Raw genomic sequence first — 23,429 nt, forward strand, 5'->3', positions numbered from 1 at the left:
ACTTAGTGAGACCTTGTTTCAAAATAAAGACTAAAAAATAGGGTTGGGGGGGTTCCCTCTCGGGACCCCCCTTCCCTTTTGGGGAGCTGTTCTCTCTCTCGCAGGTCGTGTTAGCCCTGAGAGAAGGCAGAGTGCAATTGAGGGCACGTGGCTCGGGCTGCTCTCGGGTCGTGACCTGAAGGCCTCTGCTGGACATCAAGGCTGACCAGGGTCCCTAGGGGTGACCTACTCCTCTTTTCTGGCAGATCATGTGGACTCTGGGAGAAAGTAGTTTGCAACTGAGGGCACTTAGCTCGGGCAACACTCGGGTAGTGACCTAAAGGCAACTACTGGACATCAGAGACCCGACAGCCCGAGTGGTGTTCTGCCTCTTTTCCTATTCCCTTGTGGCAGATCGTGTGGACTCTGGAAGAAGGCCGCCTGCAGTTGAAGGCATTAGGCTTGGGCTACTCCCAAGTAATGTCCTGAAGGCAGCGGCTGGACATCAGAGACCCGACAGCCCCTTTGGGGTGTTCAGCCATCTTCCTTATTCCCTGCTGCTTCCAATAAACCTTTTACTCCCCTTCAAAAAAGAAAATAGGGTTGGGGGTGTAGGCTGGGTTCAATTCCTAGTACCACAAAAACAAAGACAAACCAAACAACTCAAAATTGGGCTTATATTTATTGCTACTTTGAAAGTAAAGGAGCCGGGCGTGGTGAAGCACGCTTGTAATCCCAGTTTGTAATCCCAGCATTCCGGAGGCTGAGACCAGAGGATTGCGGTTCAAGGACAGCCTCAGCTACTTAGTGAAGCCCTCTGCAACTCAGTGAGACCTGGTTTCAATAAAGAATAAAAAATAGGGCAAGGTGTGTAGCTCAGAGGTCGAATGCCCCTGGGTTCCAGACACACACACACACACACACACAAAAAAAAAAAAAAAAAAAAGAAAGAAAGAAAGAAAAGAAAAAGAAAAGAAAGAAATTAGCCGGGTGTGGTGGCGCACGCTTGTAATCCCCGCGCTTGGGAGGCGGAGACAGGAGGATGGCGCAGGTTCGAAGCCAGCCGCTCTGGCTTAAGAGACCCTGTTTCCAAATTTAAAAAAATGTATAAAATAGGTCTGGGAGTGTAGCCCAGAGGTAGGAGGGCTTCCAGAAACCCCAGTATCCCCCCCCCCCCCCACACACAAAATGGTACTGAGAATTGAACTTGGTATGTTCTACCTTGGAGTTACATGGCAGCACCCCTCCCCTTCTTTATTGAAAGGGTGTTTATATTTTCTTTTTCTTTTTTTTCTTTTTTTTTTTTGTGGTACTGGAGATGGAACACAGGGGACTTCCTATCTCTGGGCTACACTCCCAAACCTATTTTATATATATATATATATATATATATATATATATATATATATATATATTTTTTTTTTTTTTTTTTTTTTTTTTTTTTTGCGGGTCTGAGGATGGAACCCAGAGGCATTTTACCTCCGTGCTAGACTCCCTGCCCTATTTTTGATTCTTTATTTTGAAACAGGGTCTCACTGAGTTGCAAAGGGCCTCACTAAGTAGCTGAGGCTGTCTGTGAACCGCAATCCTCCCGTCTCAGCCTCCCAAATGCTGGGATGACAAGTGTGCGCCACCATACCCGACTCTATTTTATATTTCAATTGGAAATAGGGTCTCACTAAGTTGCTGAGAGCCTCACTCAGTGGCTGAGGCTGGCTTCGAACCTGTGCGATCCTCCTGTTTCAGCCTCCCAAGTGCTGGGATTACAAGCGTACACCACCGCGCCCGGCTCCCTAGATTTCTGAGAGTCTTGCTAAATTGCTGAGGTGGGTTTCAAATCTGCAGTACTGCTGTATCAACCTTCTAAGTACTGAGATTATGGGCGTGTGCACTGTACTTGGCAAATACTAACTTTTTTGGTGTACCAAATTTATGAATTAAGACTGCTCAGTGGCAGGTTTTATGAAATCCTCCAAATAGAGCCAGTTTGGATTAAACAGTGACTATGAGCTGGGCGTGGTGGCACACACTTGTAATCCCAGCATTTGGGAGGCCGAGACAGGAGGATTCAGGTTCACAGATTGCCCTTTGCAAGTCACTGAGATCCTGTTTCAAAATAAAGGATAAAAAATAGGGCTGGGGTATAGCTCGGAGGTAGAGTGCCCCAGGGTTCCATCCCCAGTACCACACACACAAAAAAGTGACTATTACTAATCTACAACAGAAATTCTACATGTATAACTAGAGTTAACATGCAAATAAATTATCTTGGTGTCTCTGGCTAGGTGCATTTTTGTAGCTTTGCCAAAGTTACCCCCTTCCCTTTCTTGGGTCTTTGGTCAATCCTTTTCCCTGAACCTCTTGGTTCAAGTGAAGAATGTTAGATATAGACTTTATTTATTTTTTGGTGGTACTGGAGGTGGAACCCAGAGGCTTTCTACCTCCGGGCTATACTCCCAGACCCATTTTATATTTTATTTGGAAACAGGGTCTCACTAAGTTGCTGAGAGCCTCACTAAGTAGCTGAGGCTGGCTTTGAACCTGAATTCTCCTGTCTCAGCCTTCCAAATACTGGGATTGCAAGCATGTGCTACCATGCCTGGCTGACTTTTTTTTTTTGGTGGGTCTGGGGATGGGACCCAGGGGTATTTGGCCTCCGAGCTACACCCCTTGCCCTATATTTTTATTCTTTATTTTGAAACAGGGTCTCACAAAGTTTGGAGGGCCTCACTAAGTAGCTGAGGCTGTCCGCAAACCGAGTTTCCTCCAGTCCCAGCCTCCTGAATGCTGGGATTATAAGCGTGCGCCACCACGCCCAGGCCTGCTGACTTTTATTTTTTCTAAGTGACTAGAATTTTAATGCTTCTAATGAAAAACACATTTGAGATGGACTTTTTTTCCTTTTTAAAATTTGGTACTGGGAGCCAGGTGTGGTGGCGCACGCTTGTAATCCCAGCATTTGGGAGGCTGAGACAGGAGGATCACGGTTCGTTGACAGCCTCAGCTATTTAGTGAGGCTCTTTGCAACTCAGACCCTGTTTCAAAATAAAGAATAAAAAATAGGACTGGGGGTGTAGCTCAGAGGTACCATGCTCCCCGGGTTCCCTCCCCACCATCAACACACACACACACACACACACACACACACACACACACACACAATTTGGTACTGGAGATTGAACCCAGGGGTATTCTGTCTACCTTTGAGCTATACCTCCAGCCTCAATTAATTAATTAATTAATTAATTAATTTATTTATTTATGGTGGTACTGGGGTTCCTGGAAACCCTTCTACCTCCGGGCTACACTCCCAGACCTATTTTATACTTTTTTTATTTGGAAACAGGGTCTCTTAAGTGAGCACAGCTGGTTTAGAACCCACGTGATCCTCCTGTCTCTGCCTTCCAAGCGCGGGGATTACAAGGGTGCGCCACCACGCCTGGCTTTATTTTATTTTTTTATTTTGAAACAAGGTCTTGCTGAGCCTGGTCAGAAAACCTGTAATCCTCCTGTCTTGGCCTTCCAGGTACTGGGATTACAGGCTTGTGGCACGATGCCCAATTTAGAGCAATCCTCTTATTGAAAGGGGAAATAAAGAGCTGGACGTGGTGACGAATGTGCTTGGGAGGCTGAGACAGGAGGATCGCACAGGTTTGTAGTCAGCCTCAGCTACTTAGTGAGGCTTTCAACAACTTAGTGAGACAGTTTCCAAATAAAGTATATAATAGGTCTGGGAGTGTAGCCTGGAGGTAGAAAAACCCCTGGGTTCTACCCCCAGTACCACAAAAAAAGGCGGGGGGTAAACGTTTCTGATGGTATTATTTGCAGAAAATCTCTGCATATGTTTTTTCCTAATGGTACTGGGGATGCACATGGTCCCTGCACGTGCTAGGCAGATACTATACAAATGACCTGAACCCCCAGGTCAGGAAGAATTTCATTTATCTTGTGACCCTTATTTTCATTTAGAATTCAAATATTTGCATTCTTATATAAGTTTAAGCACATTAGTTATATTGCATTTCAAATAGCTAATTTGTAGCTGGGTGTGGCAAGCACAGGTTTATAATCCCAGCATTTGGGAGGTTGAGACCGGAGGATCCTGGTTCTCAGCCTTAGCTACTTAGGTACTTTGTAACTCAGTGAGACCCTGTTTCAAAATATAGAATAAAAAATAGGGCTAGGGGTATAGCTCAGAGGTAGAATGCCCCTGGGTTCCATCCCCAGTGTACACACACACACACACACACCAAAAAAAAAAAAAAAAAAAAAAGACACCTAATTATTTCCTCCTCCTCCTCTTCTTCTTTCTTCTTTTTTTTTTTGTGGGTCTGGAGATAGAACCCAGGGGCATTCAACCTCCAAGCTACACCCCCTGCCCTATTTTTTATTCTTTATTTTGAAACCAAGTCTCACTGAGTTGCAGAGGGCCTCACTTAAGTAGCTGAGGCTGTCTGCGAACTGCGATCCTCCAGTCTCAGCCTCCCAAATGCTGTGATTACAAGCGTGTGCCACCACGCCTGGCTTTTTTTTTTTTTTTTTTAATGTGGTACTGGGGAAGGAATTCAGGGATATTTTACCTCAGATCTATACCTTTAGGCCTATTTTTTTTTTTTCCATTTATTTCGAAACAGGGTAAGAAACCCAGTCCTATTTTTTTTTTCCGAGCTATACCCTTTGCCCGATTTTTTTCTTTATTTTTTATTTTTTATTTTATTTTATTTTTTTTGGTGGTACTGGGGTTCCTGGAAGCCCTTCTACCTCCGGGCTACACTCCCAGACCTATTTTTTACATTTTCATTTTGGAAACAGGGTCTCCTAAACCAGCGCGCGCGGCTGGCTTCGAACCTGCGCGATCCTCCTGTCTCTGCCTCCCAAGCGCGGGGATTACAAGCATGCGCCACCACGCCCAGCCTTTTTTCTTTATTTTGAAACAGGGTCTCACTGAGTTGCAGAGGGCCTCACTAAGTAGCTGAGGCTGGCCGTGAACCGCGATCCTCTGGTCTCAGTCTCCCAAATGTTGGGATTACAAGCGTGCACCACCATGCCTGGCTTAATATTTTTAAAAATTTAAAACAGGGTATCACTAAGTTGCCAGTGGGCTCATTAAGTTGCTGAGTCTGGCCTAGAATCTCCTTGTCTCAGCCTCCTAGGTATGGGGTTTCAAGATGCATCACCATGCCTGGCTCTTTTGCTTCTCCCTCCCTCCCTTCCTTCCTTTTTATTGCTGTACTGGGGCTGGAACCCAGGGGCATTCTATCTCTGAGCTACACCCCCAGCCCTATTTTTTATTCTTTAGTTTGAAACAGGATCTCACTGAGTTTCAAAGGGCCTCACTAAATAGCTGAGGCTTTCTGCGAACCACAATTCTCTGGTCTTAGCCTCCCAAATGCTGGAATTACAAGGTGTGCCACCATGCCCAGCCTTTTTTTTTTTTTCCTACATAGTTGAATTTATTCTCTCAAAAGAGAGAATGTAGAGCTGGGTGTGGGTGTGTGTGGGCACACCCTTGTAATCTCTGTCCTTGGGAGGTTGAGACAGGAGGACTGTACATGTTTGAACCCAGCCTTGGCTATAAGGCTCTCAGCAACTTAGCAACTTAGTGAGACTCTGTCCAAATAAAGTATAAAATAGGTCTGGGAGTATAGCCCTGAGGTAGAAAAGCCCCTGGGTTCTACCCCCAGTACCAAAAAAAAAGAGAGAGAGAGAGAGAATGTAGCCGGGAATGGTGGTTCCAATTTGTAATCCCAGTACTTTAGAAGCTGAGACAGGAAGATACCGGGTTCAAAGACAGCCGTTGCAAATTAGGGAGGCTCTTAGCAACCTAGTGAGACCATTTTTCCAAATAAGAAATAAAAAAAATCAGTCTGGGGTGTAGTGTGGAGTTAGAATGCCTCTGCGTTCAATCTCCAACACACACACACACACACACACGCACACACACGCACACACACACACAGAACAGAAAAGAATAAAAAGGGATAATGTCTTGATGAAAATCAGTGTTATGAATAAAATGTATTCATTTTCTGTTAAATGAAGTCCTTTTGCTGAAATTTGCATTTGTTGCTTGTGAATGTATCCAGTAAAATCCAATTCATATATATATTTTTACTGTATAATTATTTTCTCTCCTTTGAATTTTTTTTTTTTTTTTTTTTTTTTTTTTGGTGGTACTGGGGTTCCTGGAAGCCCTTCTACCTCTGGGCTACACTCCCAGACCTATTTTTACATTTTTATTTGGAAACAGGGTCTCTTAAGCCAGTGCGCGCAGCTCGCTTCGAACCTGCCCGATCCTCCTGTCTCTGCCTCCCAAGCGCTGGGATTACAAGCGTGCGCCACCACACCCGGCCTCCTTTAAAATTTTTAAAAAAGTTTCCCACACCGGGCGTGGTGGCGCACGCTTGTAATGCCAGCATTCTTGTAATGCCAGCATTCGGGAGGCTGAGACCTGGAGGATCACGGTTCGCAGACAGCCTCAGCTACTTACACTTCGCGGACAGCCTCAGCTACTTAGTGAGGCCCTGCAACTCAGTGAGACCTGGTTTCAAAATAAAGAATAAAAAATAGGGCAGGGGGTGTAGCTCGGAGGTCAAATGCCCCTGGGTTTCATCCCCAGTCCCGCAAAAAAAAAAAAAAAAAAAAAAAAAAAGTTTCCCTACTTAAAGGGAAAAGAGTTGCTGGGTAAAATAGAGCAGCAGGGAGAAACAGTCTTGTTTTTGTCTTACGTACCTATTTACTTTGAAAATAAGCACCATTTGCTCATTTCTTGCTTACTGCAAATTTTAGGACTGCTAAGCAGCATGGAATAAATGGTTTTTCCACACTGTTACTTAAGGGTGGCACTTAGGTGGCAAACTGCAGAGGTCACTGAAGAGCTGGTGTTTTTGAAACATTCTTTTTTTATTTGCTGTGGAGTTTGCTTTGCTATTGTGCAGTAATCTACAAACCTTCTGTCCTTTGGGGGTCATTTTAGCTCTCCCCACACCTTTGAGTGTGTGTAGTATGGAAAGTGGAAGTACTGCTTACTAATTGCTCTGGTGGACTTAGCTTTCATTATGGAGATCTATAAATAGGTTGACTTTCTTTTTAGTTTTTCAGTAGTGCTGTCAAGTACAGCATTTTAGTAAAAAAAATTTTTTAAGTAGTGAAAGGCCATGTGTGAGTAGGCCATCCACGTTGAAACTGCCCTGGGTTGGAGAAATGAGAACCTGGTAGACTCAAGTGCCTTGTATTGTTTATCATCCTGGTAGCAATGTCTGAGTATTGTGGGGGAAGCTTGGAACTGCTTGTTTGTGATTTGAACCAGCCTAAACTGGAATTTTCCAGTTTGAGCTGGCCAACTGCCGCTTCTGAAGGCTTCCTTGTTTTTGTCAGTGCTCGTGCCCATCCCTCTGCTTGGGGGCGGGTGCCCTGAGTGCCCGGGCAGACTGTGGGGCCTTTCCCCGATGTACGGCCCTCCAGTTGTGGCCAACGTGAGGCTGTCTGGGTAAGCACCCGGACTGAAAGCTGGTTTTCAGGACATCTTTCATCATTAACCCTTTAATAGGAACTTCTTGTCTTGTATGTGCTACAAGCCAAGTCTGTCATCTCCTTTTGCTGCCTCTGCTTGCCTACATACATCACAACAGGGTCAAGGAGTTGTCACTCAGGTCCCCAGGAACTTTGCTTTTAGTTAGGTTAGTCTCCCCCTTTTTATTTTTCTCTTTGAGTTGTATTGAGCCTGATTTTGGTTTGTTAGGTAGTAGAAATTTAAAATTAGTTTTTGGGATAGAGTGATAACTTGGTATCTTGTGGGTTTTATTTATTTATTTTTATTTATTTATTTTTTTGGTGGTACTGGGGGTGGAACCCAGAAGCTTTCTACCTCCGGGCTATACTCCCAGACCTATTTTATATTTTATTTGGAAACAGGGTCTCACTAAGTAGCTGAGGCTGGCTTCGAACCTGTGCGATCCTCCTGTCTCGGCCTCCCAAGCGCTGGGATTACAAGCGTGCGCCACCACGCCCGGCATCTTGTTGGTTTTAATTCTCTCTCTTTTTATTTTTGGTACTGGGAGCTGAACCCAGGGACATTCTACCTATGATGTACACCCTACTAACTTTTTATTTTGAAACAGGGTCTTCTAGGCTGAGGCCGGTCTCAGCCTTTCAAGTACTGGGATTACAGGTGTGTGCTGCCACCACATCCAACTTTAATTTAAATTTTTTTTTGAGCGTACTGGGGATGGAACCCCGGGGCATTCTACCTCTGAGCTCCACCCCCTATTTTTTATTTGTTTTTTTGAAACAGGGTCTCACTGAGTTGCAAAGGACCTTACTAAGTAGCTAAGGCTGTTTGAACCACAATCCTCCTGCCTCAGCCTCCCAAATGCTGGGATTACAAGCTTGCACTACCACGCCCAGCTTTAATTTAATCTTGATGTGAGAGATTTTGATATTGCTTCAAAAATCAATGCAAAATCACCTTAGAATCCTAAACATGAATTTTATAATTAAAAATGCCCAACCAAATTATATATCTATGACTTGGAAGCAAAAATAAGTTGCTTATTTTATTTTGGTGGTACTGGAGATTGAACCCAGGGGTGTTCTATCTCTAACCCCTTTTTTATTTTGAGAAATTGACAAAGGGTCTCAATAAGTTACCAAGGGTCTCCCTAAATTGCCGAGGTTGTCCTCGAATCTGCATTCCTCCTCTCAGCCTCCCAAGTTCTAAGATGATAGGTATGTGCTGCCACACCCATAAGGAAGCAAAAATTTGTAAGCCCCCCCTTTTTTTGGGGGGGGGTCTGGGAATAGAACCCATGAGCATTTGACCTGAGCTACACCCCCTGCCCTATTTTTTATTCTTTATTTTGAAACAGAGTCTCACTAAGTACCTCACTAAGTAGCTGATCTTCCCGTCTTAGCCTCCCGAATGCTGGGATTACAAGCGTGCGCCACCACGCCCAGTTTATTTATTTATTTTTTAAGCAGGGTCTCACTAAGTTTCAGAGGGCCTCACTAAGTAGCTGAGGCTGACCACGAACCTGCAATCCTCTTGTCTCATCCTCCCAAGTTCTTGGGATGACAGGTGTGGACTACCATGCCTGGCTCCATTCATATATCCTTTGTGTACTTTTCTTTCTTTTGCAGTACTGAGGATAGAATCCAGGGGCATTGTACCTCCAAGCTACACCCCCAGCCCTATTTCTTTTAGTCTTTTTATTTTTGAAACAGGGTTTCACTGAGTTGCAAAGGGTCTTGCTAAGTAGCTGAGGCTGTCTGTGAACTGTGATCCTCCCATCTCTGCCTCCCTAATGCTGGGATTACAAGCGTGCACCACCATGCCCAGCCTTTGTTCACTTTTTTTTTTCCTTTCGGCTACTGGGGATGGAATCCAGGGACTTTCTACCTCTGGGCTACATTCCCAGCCCTATTTTTTATTCTTTATTTTGAAACAGGGTCTCACTAAGTTGTGGAGGGCTTCACTAAGTAGCTGAGGCTGGCCGCGAACCCTGATCCTCCTGTCTCAGCCTCTGAATGCTGGGAGTACAAGCATGCGCCACCACGCCTGGCTCTTTGCTCTTTTTGAATCAAGTTGCTTTTTTGTTGTTGAATTATATATATTTTTAAATGGTACTGAGGATTGAACCCAAGGGTGTTCCACCATTGGGCCACATTCTCTGCCCTTTTTATGTATTTTATTATTTTTAATTTTTTGTGCTACTAGGGTTTAAACCCAGAGGCATTCTACCTCTGAGCTATGCCCTCCCCAGCCCTATTTTATTTTATTTGTGGTATTTGGATTGAATCCAGAGGCATTGTACCTCCGAGCTAAACCCCAGCCCTGTTTTATTATCTTCAAACAAAGTCTTGGTAGGTTGATGAGCATCTCACTACTTGCCAAGGCTGTCTTCCAACCAGCAATCATCCTATCTCAGCCTACCAATTTTTTTCTTATTTTTTTCTTTTTTCTTCTTGTTGTACTGGGGGTGGAACCCAGGGACTTTTCTACCTCCAGGCTATACTCCCAGACCTATTTTATACTTTATTTGGAAACAGGGTCTCACTAAGTTGGTAAGAGCCGAATTCAGTAGCTGAGGCTGGCTTCAAACCTATGTGATCTCCTGTCTCAGCCTCCCAAGCATTGGGATTACAAGCATGTGCCACCATGCCCGGCTTTAAGATACTAATTTTTTAAAATACTTGATTAAATATTTGGAGGTGTCTTTTTGGGGCTGAACCCAGGGCCTCATGCATACTAAGCACTGAGCTATATGACCCCAGCTCCAACTTTGTGTATGTGTATGTGTGCGGGATACTGAAGATTGAACCCTAGGTCATACACATGCTAGGCAAGCGGTCTGCTAATGGTCTGCACCCTCAGCTCCAAAGGAATACTTTGTAAGATGAAAATGTTAGTGAGAAGAGTGACATTGTTTTATCTTGTTGAAAGTATCTCTTTAATGTCTGGTTTAATAAGATAGATTCTCATAATTAACTCTGTATTCATACTGTGTTTAAGGTTTTTTGGGTAAAGTATGTAAAGAAAATCTGGCATCATACAGATATGTAGTTATATTTGAGCGGATCTTACAGATATCCTAAAATATACCAGTAATCCCAGTACTTGGGAGGCCGAGACAGGAGGATCATAGTTCAAAGCCACCCTCAGCAATTAACTGAGGCGTGCATTAACTTAGCAATAACCTGTTTCCAAATAAAAAATAAAATAGGGGTTGGAGTATAGCTTAGAGGCAGATCACCTCTGGATTCAATTCCCATCACCACACACACACAATAAAAGGTGGGGGGGATAGACACATTATATTACCTGGTGTGGTGATACATTCTAGTCAGTAAATCAGATGATCTCTGCCTCCATCTCCACCTGAGGAAAGCACCAAGGACCAAAGGGCACCTTTTGAATTGCTCAGCACTGATGGAAAATCCATTTTTTGAACACTTTCGACCTTAACCCAAGATTAATGTAATGACAATGCTACCTGATGGGCAGGAAGATTACTGGAAAACTCTCACCTGAGATTATATCTTTTTTATTCTCTTCTCTCTTTTTGGTACTAGTGATTGAGCCCAGGGAATTCTTCACTGCTAGTTACACCCTCAGCCCTATTTTTTAATTTATTTTGAGATAGGGTCTCGCGAGGCTGATGAAATTCTTACTACTTGCTGAGACCTTCCTCAAACCTGCAATCCTCCTGTCTCAGCATCCCAAGTACTGGGATTAAAGGTGTGTGCCACCATGTCTGGCTCCCCAGCTCTTTTTAAAAATTTTCATAGTCTCCACAGTCTCAGACCTTTGTTTATTTTTTATTTTTTTGGTACTGGGGATTGAACCCAGGGCCCAGGGACATTCTACTTCTGAGCTATACACTCAGTACTGTGTGTGTGTGTGTGTGTGTGTGTTACTTGGGATTGAACCCAGGGGCTTTCTACCTCTGGGCTATATTTTACTTGGAAACAGGGTCTCACTAAGTTGCTGAGAGCCTCACTAAGTAGCTGAGGCTGGCTTCAAACCTATGCGATCCTCCTGTCTCAGCCTCCCAAGTACTGGGATTACAAGCGTATGCCACAACACCCAGCTGGGATGATACTCTTGAGTAAAAAAATATAGCCAGAGTAATCTTAGTATACCCTGTTTCCTGTGTGTGAGTGTGTGCGCATGTGCCCTAGGGTGCACTGGGGATCAAACTTAGGGGTGTTTTACCTCTGAGCTATACCCTGGAGCCCTAACTTATTTTTATTTTGAAACAAGATTACCCAGGGTGTGTCACCATGTCTTGCTAAATTGCTGAGGTTGGCCTTACAGGTGTGTGTCACCATGCCTGGCTATACCAGTGTCTTGACATTTTCAAAGGTAAGAGCCAAATGTTCACATAGTGCCATGAACAAAATGGCTATAGGAAATAAATGGTTAATATTCTGACGTCCTGATTTGTTTTATGAGAATCCTACATTCCATTAACTTATTAATAATTGTTATATAGAAAACGAATGTAAAGCCGGGCGTGTTGGTGCACGCTTGTAATCCCAGCGCAGAGACAGGAGGATCACCCAGGTTCGAAGCCAGCCTCCGCTACTTAGTGAGGCTCTCAGCAACTTAGTGAAACCCTGTTTCCAAATAAAGTATAAAATAGGTCTGGGAGTATAGCCTGGAGGTAGAAAAGCCCCTGGGTTCTACCTCCAGTAACACACACACACACACACACACACACACACACACGAAAACAAATATAAAAAATATAGGGCCAGGCATGATGACACATGCCTATAATCCCAGTACTTGGGAGGCTGAACCAGGAGGATGGCAATCTTGAGGCATGTCTTATCAATTTACCAAGACTGTGTCTCAAAAAATAGGCGTGCTGATGTAGCTTGAAGGTAGGATGGCCCTCGGGTCAGCCCCCAGTACCCCACCAATAGGGCTGGGGTGTAGCCCAGAGGTAGAATGCCTCTTGGTTCAACCCCAGTCCTCAGCCCCCAAAGCACATCCTGGGGAAAAAAATAAAAATAAAAAGAATTGTTCTTTGTCCAGGCCTGTGTGGTGGCACAGAACTATAATCCTAGTCCTTGGGAGGCTGAAGCAGAGGTGTTAACTCAGTGAGCCAGCCAGCCTCCCTCCCGCCCGCCTGTCCTCCTTTTTTTGGTACTAGGGATTTAAACCAGGCATATTCTACTTCTGAGCTACATACTCAGCCCTATTATTTAAGTGTGTGTGTGCGCGCGCGCGTGTGTGTGTGTATTTTTTTTTTTTGAAACAAGGTCTCACTAAGTTGCTGAGGACCTCACTAAAATTGCTGAGGTTGGTCATTAATGTGAAATCCTCCTGTCCCTTTAAGATATTTTAAATTGTAATCTAAGTCCAATGTAGATTGGGATATTTTTGGCTTTTAGGAAAAAACTAAGATGAAAGCCAGATGTGGTGGTGCACACTTATAATCCCAGCGCTTGGGAGGCTGAGACAGGAGGATCACACAGGTTCGAAACCACCCTCAGCTACTTAGGCTCTCAGCAACTTAGTGAGACCCTGTTTTCAAATAAATTATAAAATAGGTAGCCTGGAGGTAGAAAGCCCCTGAATTCCACCCCAAGTACCACCAAAAAAAAAAAAAAAAAAAAAAAAAAAAAAGGCTGAATCTAGCTGGGAGTTGGTGGCACATGCTTGTAATCCCAGTACTGAGACAGGAGGATCACAGTCTAGTAGTGAGACTCCCAGCAACCTAGAGAGACCCTGTTTCAAAATAAAAATAAAGTAGGGCTGGGGGTGGAACTTGGGTGTAGAAGGCCATTGAATACTGTCCCCAGTAGCAAACAAAACAAAATAAAACAAAACAACAAAAAACTAAGATGAATGCATTGATGCATGCCGGTAATTCCAGTATTGGGGAGACCTAGAGAGGAGGCTTGCTGGTTTGAGGCCAGCCGCAGCAATTTAGCAAGACCCTCAGCAACTTACTGAGACCCTGTTTCAACATAAAAAATACAAAGGGCTGAGGATGTAGTTTGGAGATAGAATGCCCACTGTTCAATGCTTAGTACAGAAAAAGAAGAAGTAACAACTAAATACTGTATAATCTGTTTTTGATGAACTGTTGTGATTCTTTAGCATTAACATCATTTTTTTAAAATTAAAATTGACGTATTCTGGGCTTTGGGGATTTCTGCCAGTTTGGTAGGATTGAAAAGCATTTGAGAATCCAAATTTGTCGCCTTGTTTTCACTCGGGTCTTGGCGTCCTTAGTGTATTTAATATACTCCATTGTAGGGATGCATTGTAGTCTAGGTTAGCATTTCAAAGTTAAACTAAGAAGGTATCATTTTGCCATTTCATAATTTATTTTAAAACCTGTTTCCTGTTCTTGTTTCCATTTCAAATGAGTCAGCAGATGATTCAGACAGTTAAATTCTGCATTTTGTTTTAGAATTGGGGGAGTAGTAGGGAATTACCAAGAGTGTGGTGACATTTGTTCTTATTTTGCTTCATTATAAACCATTATTGCCATTCTTTGCTCATCATCCTCTTCACGTGTATATTAGAGACGATGTAGGACATATTTGCTGCCACACGTTTCAGTCGCCAGGATTCTGCTCTTGCCCACATTAACTACTTTACTCGCGGTTGCTAAGGAATTGAGTGTATGTAACATTGGTAGTTTGTGTGTGGGGGGGTGCTGGGACTTGAACCCTCATTCTGGTAAATTGAAAGCGTGTGGTCTGTCAATTTTAAGCATGCACTTGGTAACTGAGCTATACCCTGGGCCCACAATCTCAGGACTTATATCTGTACTAGTTTAATTTATGACTGAGCTTTCTCCTTTTGGCCCTTACTGACATAGCTTTATCTCCTTACATTTCAAACTGTAGAATAAAGAGAAATTTCTTTCTTTTTTCCTTTCTTTCTTTCCTCCTCCTTCTTTCTTTCTTTCTTTCTTTCTTTCTTTCTTTCTTTCTTTCTTTCTTTCTTTCTCTTTCTGTGTATCTTTGAATTGAATTCTGGCTTTCTACCTCAGATATATCCCTAGTCCTGTTTGTTTTGAAACGGGGTTTCATTAAGTTTCTGAGGGCCTCACCCAGTTGCCAAAGCTATGCTCAAACTTGTGATCCTGCTATCTCAGCCACCCAAGTACTGGGATTATGAGCACGTATCCCTATGCCTGACTAGAAAGTGAAACTTCTGTTAATAATAATTTCACTAAATTTTTAAGTTTTGCTGTAGTATGTGAGAGGTAAATAAAAATGCTGTATTGATTCTGAGTTTTTTCTTTTTTTTGGGAGGGGTGGTACTGAAGGTGGAACCCAGGGGCTTTTCTACCTCCGGGCTATGCTCCCAGACCTATTTTATTTTATATTTCATTTGTATAAATAGGGTCTCACTAAGTAGCTGAGGCTGGCTTTGAACCTGCATAATCCTCCTGTCTCAGCCTCCCAAGCGCTGGGATTACAAACGTGTGCCACCATACCCGGCTCTGATTCTTAGTTTTCTAGCTTATATATTTAGTTTTATTTTTAAAAGTATAATACATTTTTTGTTGTTGTTGAAAAAGACATTAACAATTTTTAGTGTGTGTGTGTGTGTGTCTGAAGATGGAGAACCCAGAGTATTCTACCTCTGAGCTACACCCCCAGCCCTATTTTTTATTCTTTATTTTGAAACAGGGTCTCACTGAGTTGCAAAGAGCCTCACTAAGAATCTGAGGCTGTCCATGTACCATGATCCTGCTGTTTCAGCCTCCCAAATGCTGAACAAATTTTTCTTAACCTAGGCTTGAACTTTCTTGTCTGGATGAATTAGTGATTGTCCTGAATATGAGATTTGTAGTCTTGGTGCAGATGACAAAAACTACCATTGGCCATTTACTTTAGTTAGTGTGCTTAAAGTATGAAGCAAATTTTAAAGACAGTAGCATCTGTAAATCGTTTTTTTTAAATCAATCTATTTGAGAATGCCATAAAAGAACTTAAAACTGTTAGTCTTGTGCGTCCATCCAGTCCTGAAAAGAGAATTTTGTGTTTCTCATAGTTCTTATGCATAGAAACTTAAGTATATTCCTCTTTTAGACTTTGTAGATACATTCTATTCTTGATTTTTTTTTTTTTCCGTACTGAGGATGGAACCCAGGGGCATTCTACCTCTGAGCTACACCCCAAGCCCTGTTTTTTAAAATTTATTTTGAAACAGGGCATCACTGAGTTGCAAAGGGCCTCTCTAAGTAGCTGAGTTTGGCCAAGAACCGTGATCCTCCTGTTTTAGCCTCCCGAATGCTGGGATTATAAGCGTGTGCCACCATGCCTGGCTTTATTCTTGATTTCTTTCTATTATTTATTTATTTCTATTATTTATTTATTTATTTATTTATTTTTGTGGTACTGGGGGTGGAACCCAGGGGCTTTTCTACCTCTAGGCTATGCTCCCGGACTTTATATTTTATTTGGAAACAGGGTCTCACTAAGTTGCTAAGGCTGGCTTCGAACCTGTGTGATCCTGCTGTTTTAGCCTCCCAAGCCCTGGGATTAGACCTGTTAGCCAGGCATGATGGCTCATGCTTGTAATCCTTGTTTTTGGGAGGCTGAGACAGGAGGATTGCAAGTTTGTGACCAGACTCAGCAATGTAGTGAGATCCCCTCTGTGACTTACTGAGACCTGTTTCAAAATAAAGAATAAAATGGGCTGGAGGTGCAACTCAGAGGTAGAATGCCCCTGGATCTCATCTCTAGTACCAAACATACAAAAAGTTTAGACATATTAAGCCCACAGTGGTGGCCTTGCCTGTAATCCCAGTGCTTAGGAGGCTGAGACAGGAGGATCACAGGCTCAAGGCCAATCAACCTCAGTAATTTAGTGAAACCCTGATTCAAAATAAAAAATAAAAAGGGTGGTTGAGGGTATAGATCTGAGGTAGAATGCCGCTAGTAACGATTTTGGGGGGGGGTGGTACTGGAGATGGAACCCAGGCACATTCTAACTTCGAGCTACACCCTCAGCCCTATTATTTTTTAATTTTTAATTTTTTGGTGGTACTGAGGTTCCTGGAAACCCTTCTACCTCTGGGCTACACTCCCAGACACCTATTTTTTATATTTTTATTTGGAAACAGGGTCTTTTAAGCCAGCGAGGCTGGCTTCGAACCTGCGCGACCCTCCTGTCTCCGCCTTCCAAGCGTGGGAATTATAAGTGTGTGCCACCACGCCCAGCCCCCAGCCCTATTTTTTATTCTTTATTTTGAAACCGGGTCTCACTGAGTTGCAAAGGGCTACACTAAGTAGTTGAGGCTGTCCGCGAACCGCAATCCTTCAGTCTCAGCCTCCCAAATTCTGGGATTACAAGCGTGTGTCACCACACCCAGCTAGGTCTAAACGTTTTTTAGAATTTCCATACTAGCTGGTTATGGTGGCATACGCTTGTAATCCCAGCATTAGAGAGAGTGAGATAGGAAGATTGAGGTTCGAGGACAGCCTCAGCTACTTAGTGAGGCTCCCTTGCAAATCAGTGAGACCCGAGCTGGGCGTGGTGGTGGCACATGCTTGTAATCCCAGCATTTGGGAGGCTGAGACTGGAGGATCGCCAGTTCGCAGACAGCCTCAGCTACTTAGTGAGGCCCTCTGCAACTTAGACACTGTTTCAGAATAAAGAATAAAAAATAGGGCAGGGGATGTAGCTCTGAGGTCGAATGCCCCTGGGTTCCATCCCCAGACCTGCAAAACAAAACAAAAAGAATAAAAAATAGGTCAGGGAGTGTAGCTTGGAGGTCAAATGTCCCTGGGTTCTATCCCCAGAATGGGGGGAGGGAGGGGAGTGTTATAAGTTGGGTGTAGTTACACACATTTGTAAGCCCAGTACTTGGGAGACTGAAACAGGAGGACCACAGGTTTGAAGCCAGCCTCAACAGCTTAGTGAAGCCCTCTGCAACTTAGTGAGATATGGTTTCCAAATAAGAAATAAAATTGGGCTGGGGTTTTAGCTCAAAGGCAGAATGCCTCTGGGTTCAATCTCTGGTGCCATTAAAAAAAAGTGTTATATGCTACTCATTTTCTGTTTATCTTTTCACTGAAAGTGTTTGTGGTTTGTTTTTGGTGTTTGCCCTGTGCAGCAGTGACTCCAGCAGCAGTTCAAGCGATGACTCTCCGGCCCGGTCAGTTCAGTCTGCAGCAGTGCCAGCACCCGCTTCCCAGTTGCTTTCATCCGTGGATAAAGATGAGCCTCGCAAAAGTTTTGGGATCAAGGTTCAGAATCTCCCAGTGCGCTCTACAGGTAAAGTTTCACATGACTATAAATTTCTCTTGGCTACTGTTGAGGAACAGCTTGAATTTTATACTTTGCAGTGAAAACAAGTTTCCTTAGTATTTAATGCCATGGGAGAAATAGCAAGTGATTATTTTATATACGGATTACATGGTGATGATATTTACATATAATCTATCTATCTATCTATCTACATATTTACATATGTATTACTAGCCCTTTTATGAGAGGGTGACTGGGGAGGGAACCCAGGACTATTCTGAGCTACATCCCTAGCCCATTTTATTTTATTTCAGGACAGGTTCTTACTAAGTTGCCAGGCTAGCCTTGAATTTCAGTCCTCTCACCTTAGCCTTCAGAGTATATGGAATTACAGGCATGGGCCACTTTGCCCGACTCATTACCTGCACATTATATGCATGCACATACGTGCACACATGCATATTATATTCATGCATGCTTGGCACATGCGCGCGCACACACATTCATGGTAGGACACACATGTGATTCTAGTGTGGGAGACTGAGACAAGAGAATCACAGGATTAAGGACAGCTTCAGCAATCTGCCAAGACTTTTTCAAAAAACAGGATTTAAAGAGCATTGGTGTAGTTCTGAGGTAGAATACCCTGGGTTCAGGCCGGGCGCGGTGGCGCACGCTTGTAATCCCCGCGCTTGGGAGGCTGAGACAGGAGGATCGCGCAGGTTCAAAGCCAGCCTCAGCTACTTAGTGAGGCTCTCAGCAACTTAGTGAGACCCTGTTTCCAAATAAAATATATAAAATAGGTCTGGGAGCATAGCCCAGAGGTAGAAGGCCTCTGGGTTCCATCCCCAGTACCACCACCACCACCAAAAAAAAGAATATCCTCAGTTCAGTCTTCACCACTACAAATGATAAAAATGAAAGCATGGGTTTTTAAGAATAAATATGCTTCTGGATTAAATATTTTGGTATTGAGACATTTGTTATGATAAAATTACAGAAATACTATTTTCAGGTTGATTTATTGTGTTGGCTTGAAGTCCTGTGTACATGAAATAACTTAGGGCATAAAATAGTGTAGAAAACCCATTTCAGAATATTAAGATTTTGAATGAGGAAAGCCATGAATAATGGAAGAGCCTCATTACAAGCTGTTCTGTAGTTTCCTCTGTACTCCTGATATTTTTAATTGCCACTTAAACATAATATACACTATTATTCTTACCTTATGTATACTGAATTATGGACAAGTTAAAACTGTTAGTACACAGCCAGACCAACAGAGACCAAATGAAGTATTTCTTAGCTAAGACTACTTAGCTATTTATTAAAATAGCCTATACAGCTTACGTGTGGTTTTGTGGATAGTGACATTGAGACACAAATGTTGATGAGTTGTTTTTTCCTTTGTGGTTCTGGGGATTGAGCCAGAGCACTCTACCACTGAACTATACCCTTAGCCTCTTTTGTCTTATTTTGAGTCAGGGTCTGGTTAAGTTGCCAAGGCTGGCCTCAAATTTGTGATACCTCTACCTCGGTCTACTGAATCACTGTGATTTTAGCATGTGTTACTGCACCTAGCTAGATGTGTGATTGTGTGATTGTGTGATTGTGTGTGTGTGTGTGTGTGTGTGTGTGTGTGTGTGTGTGTTTGAGAGAGGGGGGAGGGAGAGAGGGAGGGGGAGAAGGAGAGGGAGAGGGAGAGGGAGAGGGATGGATGTGTGTGTACTGGGGATTAAACCCCGGGGGTATTTACCTCTGAGCTATATATATACCCCAGCCCTTTTCTTTCTTTTTTTTTTTTTTTAAGGTACTGGAGATGGAACCCAGGGGCACTCTACCTCCGAGCTACACCCCCAGCCCTATTTTGTATTCTTTATTTTGAAACAGGGTCTGAGTTGCAAAGAGTCTCACTAAGTAGTAGCTGAGGCTGGTTGTGAACTGTGATCCTCCTGTTTTAGCCTCCCAAGTACTGGGATTACAAGTGTGTGTCATCACACCAGCTTAATTGTGTTTTATTTATTTATTTATTTATTTATTTATTTATTTATTTATTTATTTATTTATTTATTTTGTGGTACTAGGGTTCCTGGAAACCCTTCTACCTCCGGTCTACACTCCCAGACCTATTTTTTGGTTTTTTTATTTGGAAACAGGGTCTCTTAAGCCAGAGATGCTGGCTTCGAACCTGCGCCATCCTCCTGTCTCCGCCACCCAAGCGCAGGGATTAGAAGTGTGCGCCACCATGCCTGGTGTGTTTTAATTTTTATTACTTGGTAATTTAAAAATGAACAAGGGAGAGACAGGAGGTGTGGTGGCGCACACTTGTAATCCTAGCACTTGGGAGGCTGAGACAGGAGGATCACACTGGTTCAAAGCCAGCCTCAGCTACTTAGGCTCTCAACAACTTAGTGAGACCCTGTTTTCAAATAAAGTATAAAATAGGTCTGGAAGTATAGCCTGGAGGTAGAAAAGCCCCAATCACCTGGGTTCCACCCCCAGTATCACCCCCACACACTAATATATACATTTAGTTGGGGGGTGTAGCCCCTGGGTGCCATCCCCAGGACCACACACACACAAAATAAATAAATTTAAAAAAGACAAGGGAATAAAATTGGCTTGCTTTTTTATTTTTATTTATTTATTTATTTTTTTTTTTTTTGCGGGTCTGGGGATGGAACCCAGGGGCATTTGATCTCCGGGCTACACCCCCTGCCCTATTTTTTATTCTTTATTTTGAAACCGGGTCTCACTGAGTTGCAGAGGGCCTCACTAAGTAGCTGAGGCTGTCCGCGAACCGCGATCCTCCAGGTCTCAGCCTCCCGAATGCTGGGATTACAAGCGTGCGCCACCACGCCCGGCTCTGGCTTGCTTTTTAATGTACCTTTTATTTATTTTTATTTATTTTTTGAAGTACTGGGGATAGAACTCGGGGGCATTCTACCTCCGAGCCACAACCCCAGCCCCCCCCTTTTTTTTTTATTCTTTATTTTGAAATAGGGTCTCACTGAGTTGCAAAGGACCTCACTAAGTAGCTGAGGTTGTCCGTGAACCGCAATCCTTCTGTCTCAGCCTCCTGAATGCTGGGATTACAAAGGTGCACCCCTACGCCTGGCTATCTATGCCTTTTATTTTTATTTTTATTTTATTTATTTAGTTAGTTAGTTTTTGAGGCTCTGGGGATGGAACCCAAGGGCATTCAACTTCCGAGGCATACCCCCTGCCCTGTTTTTTATTCTTTATTTTTGAAACAGGGTCTCACTGAGTTGCGGAGGGCCTAAGTAGCTGAGGCTGTCGGCGAACTGTGATCCTCCGGTCTCAGCCTCCCGAATGCTGGGATTACAAGCGCGCGCCCCATGCCCAGCTGCCTTTTATTTTTAAAATGAGACAAATTAGCACAAGATCCCTGGTGTGTGATTCATTTTTAACAGATATTAAAGTTATCCCCACAGAGAGAGGAGGATCGAGTTCAGGGCACTTACATGCTAAGCACACACTCTTCCACCGAGCTACACCCCCGCAGCTGCAGAAACTAATAATATGGCTTTCCTCCCTATTATGTAAAACTTTTATTAACATTTTGCCATTTTTGTTTCATCAATCTCTTATCTTTTCCTTTCTTATTTTAATTTTGTATTTTAATTTTTTTGGTGATGTTGGAGATCTAACCCAAGGCCTTGAGAATGCTAGCAAGTACTGTAAAACTGAGTTAGTTTAAGTTTTTTTTTAATGAATTCCTGGTTTTATGCCATTTATTGTCAACTTATAAATACTTCTGGCGTTTTTTCTCAGATAACCAAATACCATTCTTACCAATAAATACCTACCACTGTCATCTAATACTAAATAAATACCTAGTAATATCATCTTATACTGAATTTATTTTGAGAATTTTACAGTAATCTTTTAAATATCTTCTTTAAGCCGGGCGTGGTGGCGCACGCTTGTAATCCCAGCACTTGGGAGGCTGAGACAGGAGGATTGCACAGGTTCGAAGCCAGCCTCAGCTACTTAGTGAGGCTCTCAGCAACTTAGTGAGACCCTGTTTCCAAATAAAGTATAAAATAGGTCTGGGAGTATAGTCCGGAGGTAGAAAAGTCCCTGGGTTCCACCCCCAGTACCACACACACACAAAAATCTTCTTTGAGTTACTTGAAGAGGTAATATTTTAATGCTAACAAAACTTAGGTAAAAATAATCAAGCTAAAGGTTTAGTGCTTTCTTATTGAGTTGTAATTAAATTAGAAAAATAACCTGTTTTTGTTTGGGAATTTAGATACAAGCCTTAAAGATGGCCTTTTCCATGAATTTAAGAAATTTGGAAAGGTGACCTCAGTGCAGATTCATGGAGCTTCTGAAGAGAGGTATGGCCTGGTTTTCTTTCGGCAACAAGAGGACCAAGAAAAAGCGTTGACTGCATCCAAAGGGAAGCTTTTCTTTGGCATGCAAATTGAAGTAACAGCATGGATAGGGCCAGGTAAGAGACAAGGAAGCTGCGTTTTAGTTGCAAATTACATGCATGATTTCAGTGTGTGAGAGGGCAATAAATTATTTGGAAGGTGGATACTATTCTAGCTTTATTCACTGACATATCTTCTCTCCCCCCCTCTTTATGGTGCTGAAGATTGAATCCAGGGACATTCTACCTCTGAGCTACATGCCCATCCCTTTTTTATCTTTTATTTTGAAACAGGGTCCGCCAAGTGTGGTGGTACATGCATATAATCCCAGTACCTGGAAGGCTGAGATAGGAGGGTTACAGGTTCTAGCCAGCCTCAGCTACTTAGTAAGGCCCTCGCAACTTAGTGAGATCTTGTTTCAAAATAGAATAAAATAGGGCTGGGAGATATAGCTCAGAGATAGAATGCCCTTGAGTTCAATCCTTGGTAAAACACACACGAAAGAAGGAAAGAAGGAAAGAAAGAAAGAAAGAAAGAAAGAAAGAGGGAAAGAGGGAAAGAGAGAAAGAAGAAAGAAACTAGGTCTTACTAAGTTGCTGAAGCTGTCTTTGAACCTGTGATCCTCCTGTCTCAGTCTCTCAGGTACTGGGATTACAAGCGTGTGTTGCCATGCCTGGCTTTATCTTCTCTTTTATTTATTTTTTCCAGTGGAGGGGATTGAACCCAGAGATACGCTATCACTGAGCCATATCCTCAGCCCTTTTTCTGTTTGAATCCAAGGTCGTTCTTTTTTTAGGCTACACCCTCAAGTCTCTCTCTCTCTCTCTTTTTTTTTTTTTTTTTTTTTTGTGGTGCTGAGGATTGAACCCAGGGACATTCAACCTTCAAGATACACCTGAGCTCTATTTTATACCATGCCTGCCTCAGTATGGCACATTTTATTTTTAAAATTTTTAATATTTATTATTTAGTTTTGCTGTACCAGGGATAGAACCCAGCTGTATTCTGTCTCCGAGCTACTCCATTCCTATTTTTTATTCTTTATTTTTATTTTTATTTTATTTATTTATTTGCGGGTCTCGGGATGGCACCCAGGGGCATTCGACCACCAAGCTACACCCCCTGCCCTATATTTTATTCTTTATTTTGAAATAGTCTCACTAAGTTGCAGAGGGCCTCACTAAGTAGCTGAGGCTGTCCGTGAACCATGATCCTGCAGTCTCAGCCTCCCAAATGCTGGGATTTGGGATTACAAGCATGCGCCACCACGCCCAGCAGACTTTCATCTGTGTGGAAATAGAGTCTCACTAAGTTGCTCC

At 43.0% G+C, this 23,429-nt stretch overlaps 1 protein-coding gene across 2 annotated transcripts in view; it reads left to right on the forward strand.

Moving 5' to 3' along the window:
* Nucleotides 1-23,429, forward strand: part of SPEN (spen family transcriptional repressor) — a gene marked incomplete at both ends in the record, with an annotated part of 83,993 nt that overhangs the window by 29,592 nt on the left and 30,972 nt on the right. The window contains 2 exons of one of the 2 annotated variants that reach the window (XM_080692274.1): nucleotides 17,538-17,734; nucleotides 21,987-22,187. In XM_080692274.1, coding sequence (XP_080548400.1) covers nucleotides 17,538-17,734; nucleotides 21,987-22,187 — 398 coding nt within the window. The remainder of the gene's footprint in view (nucleotides 1-17,537; nucleotides 17,735-21,986; nucleotides 22,188-23,429) is intronic. The other variant, XM_080692275.1, reaches the window with a different exon arrangement.

This window comes from Muscardinus avellanarius, assembly GCF_963383645.1.
Source record: "Muscardinus avellanarius genome assembly, chromosome: 3".
Classification (NCBI taxonomy): domain Eukaryota; kingdom Metazoa; phylum Chordata; class Mammalia; order Rodentia; family Gliridae; genus Muscardinus; species Muscardinus avellanarius.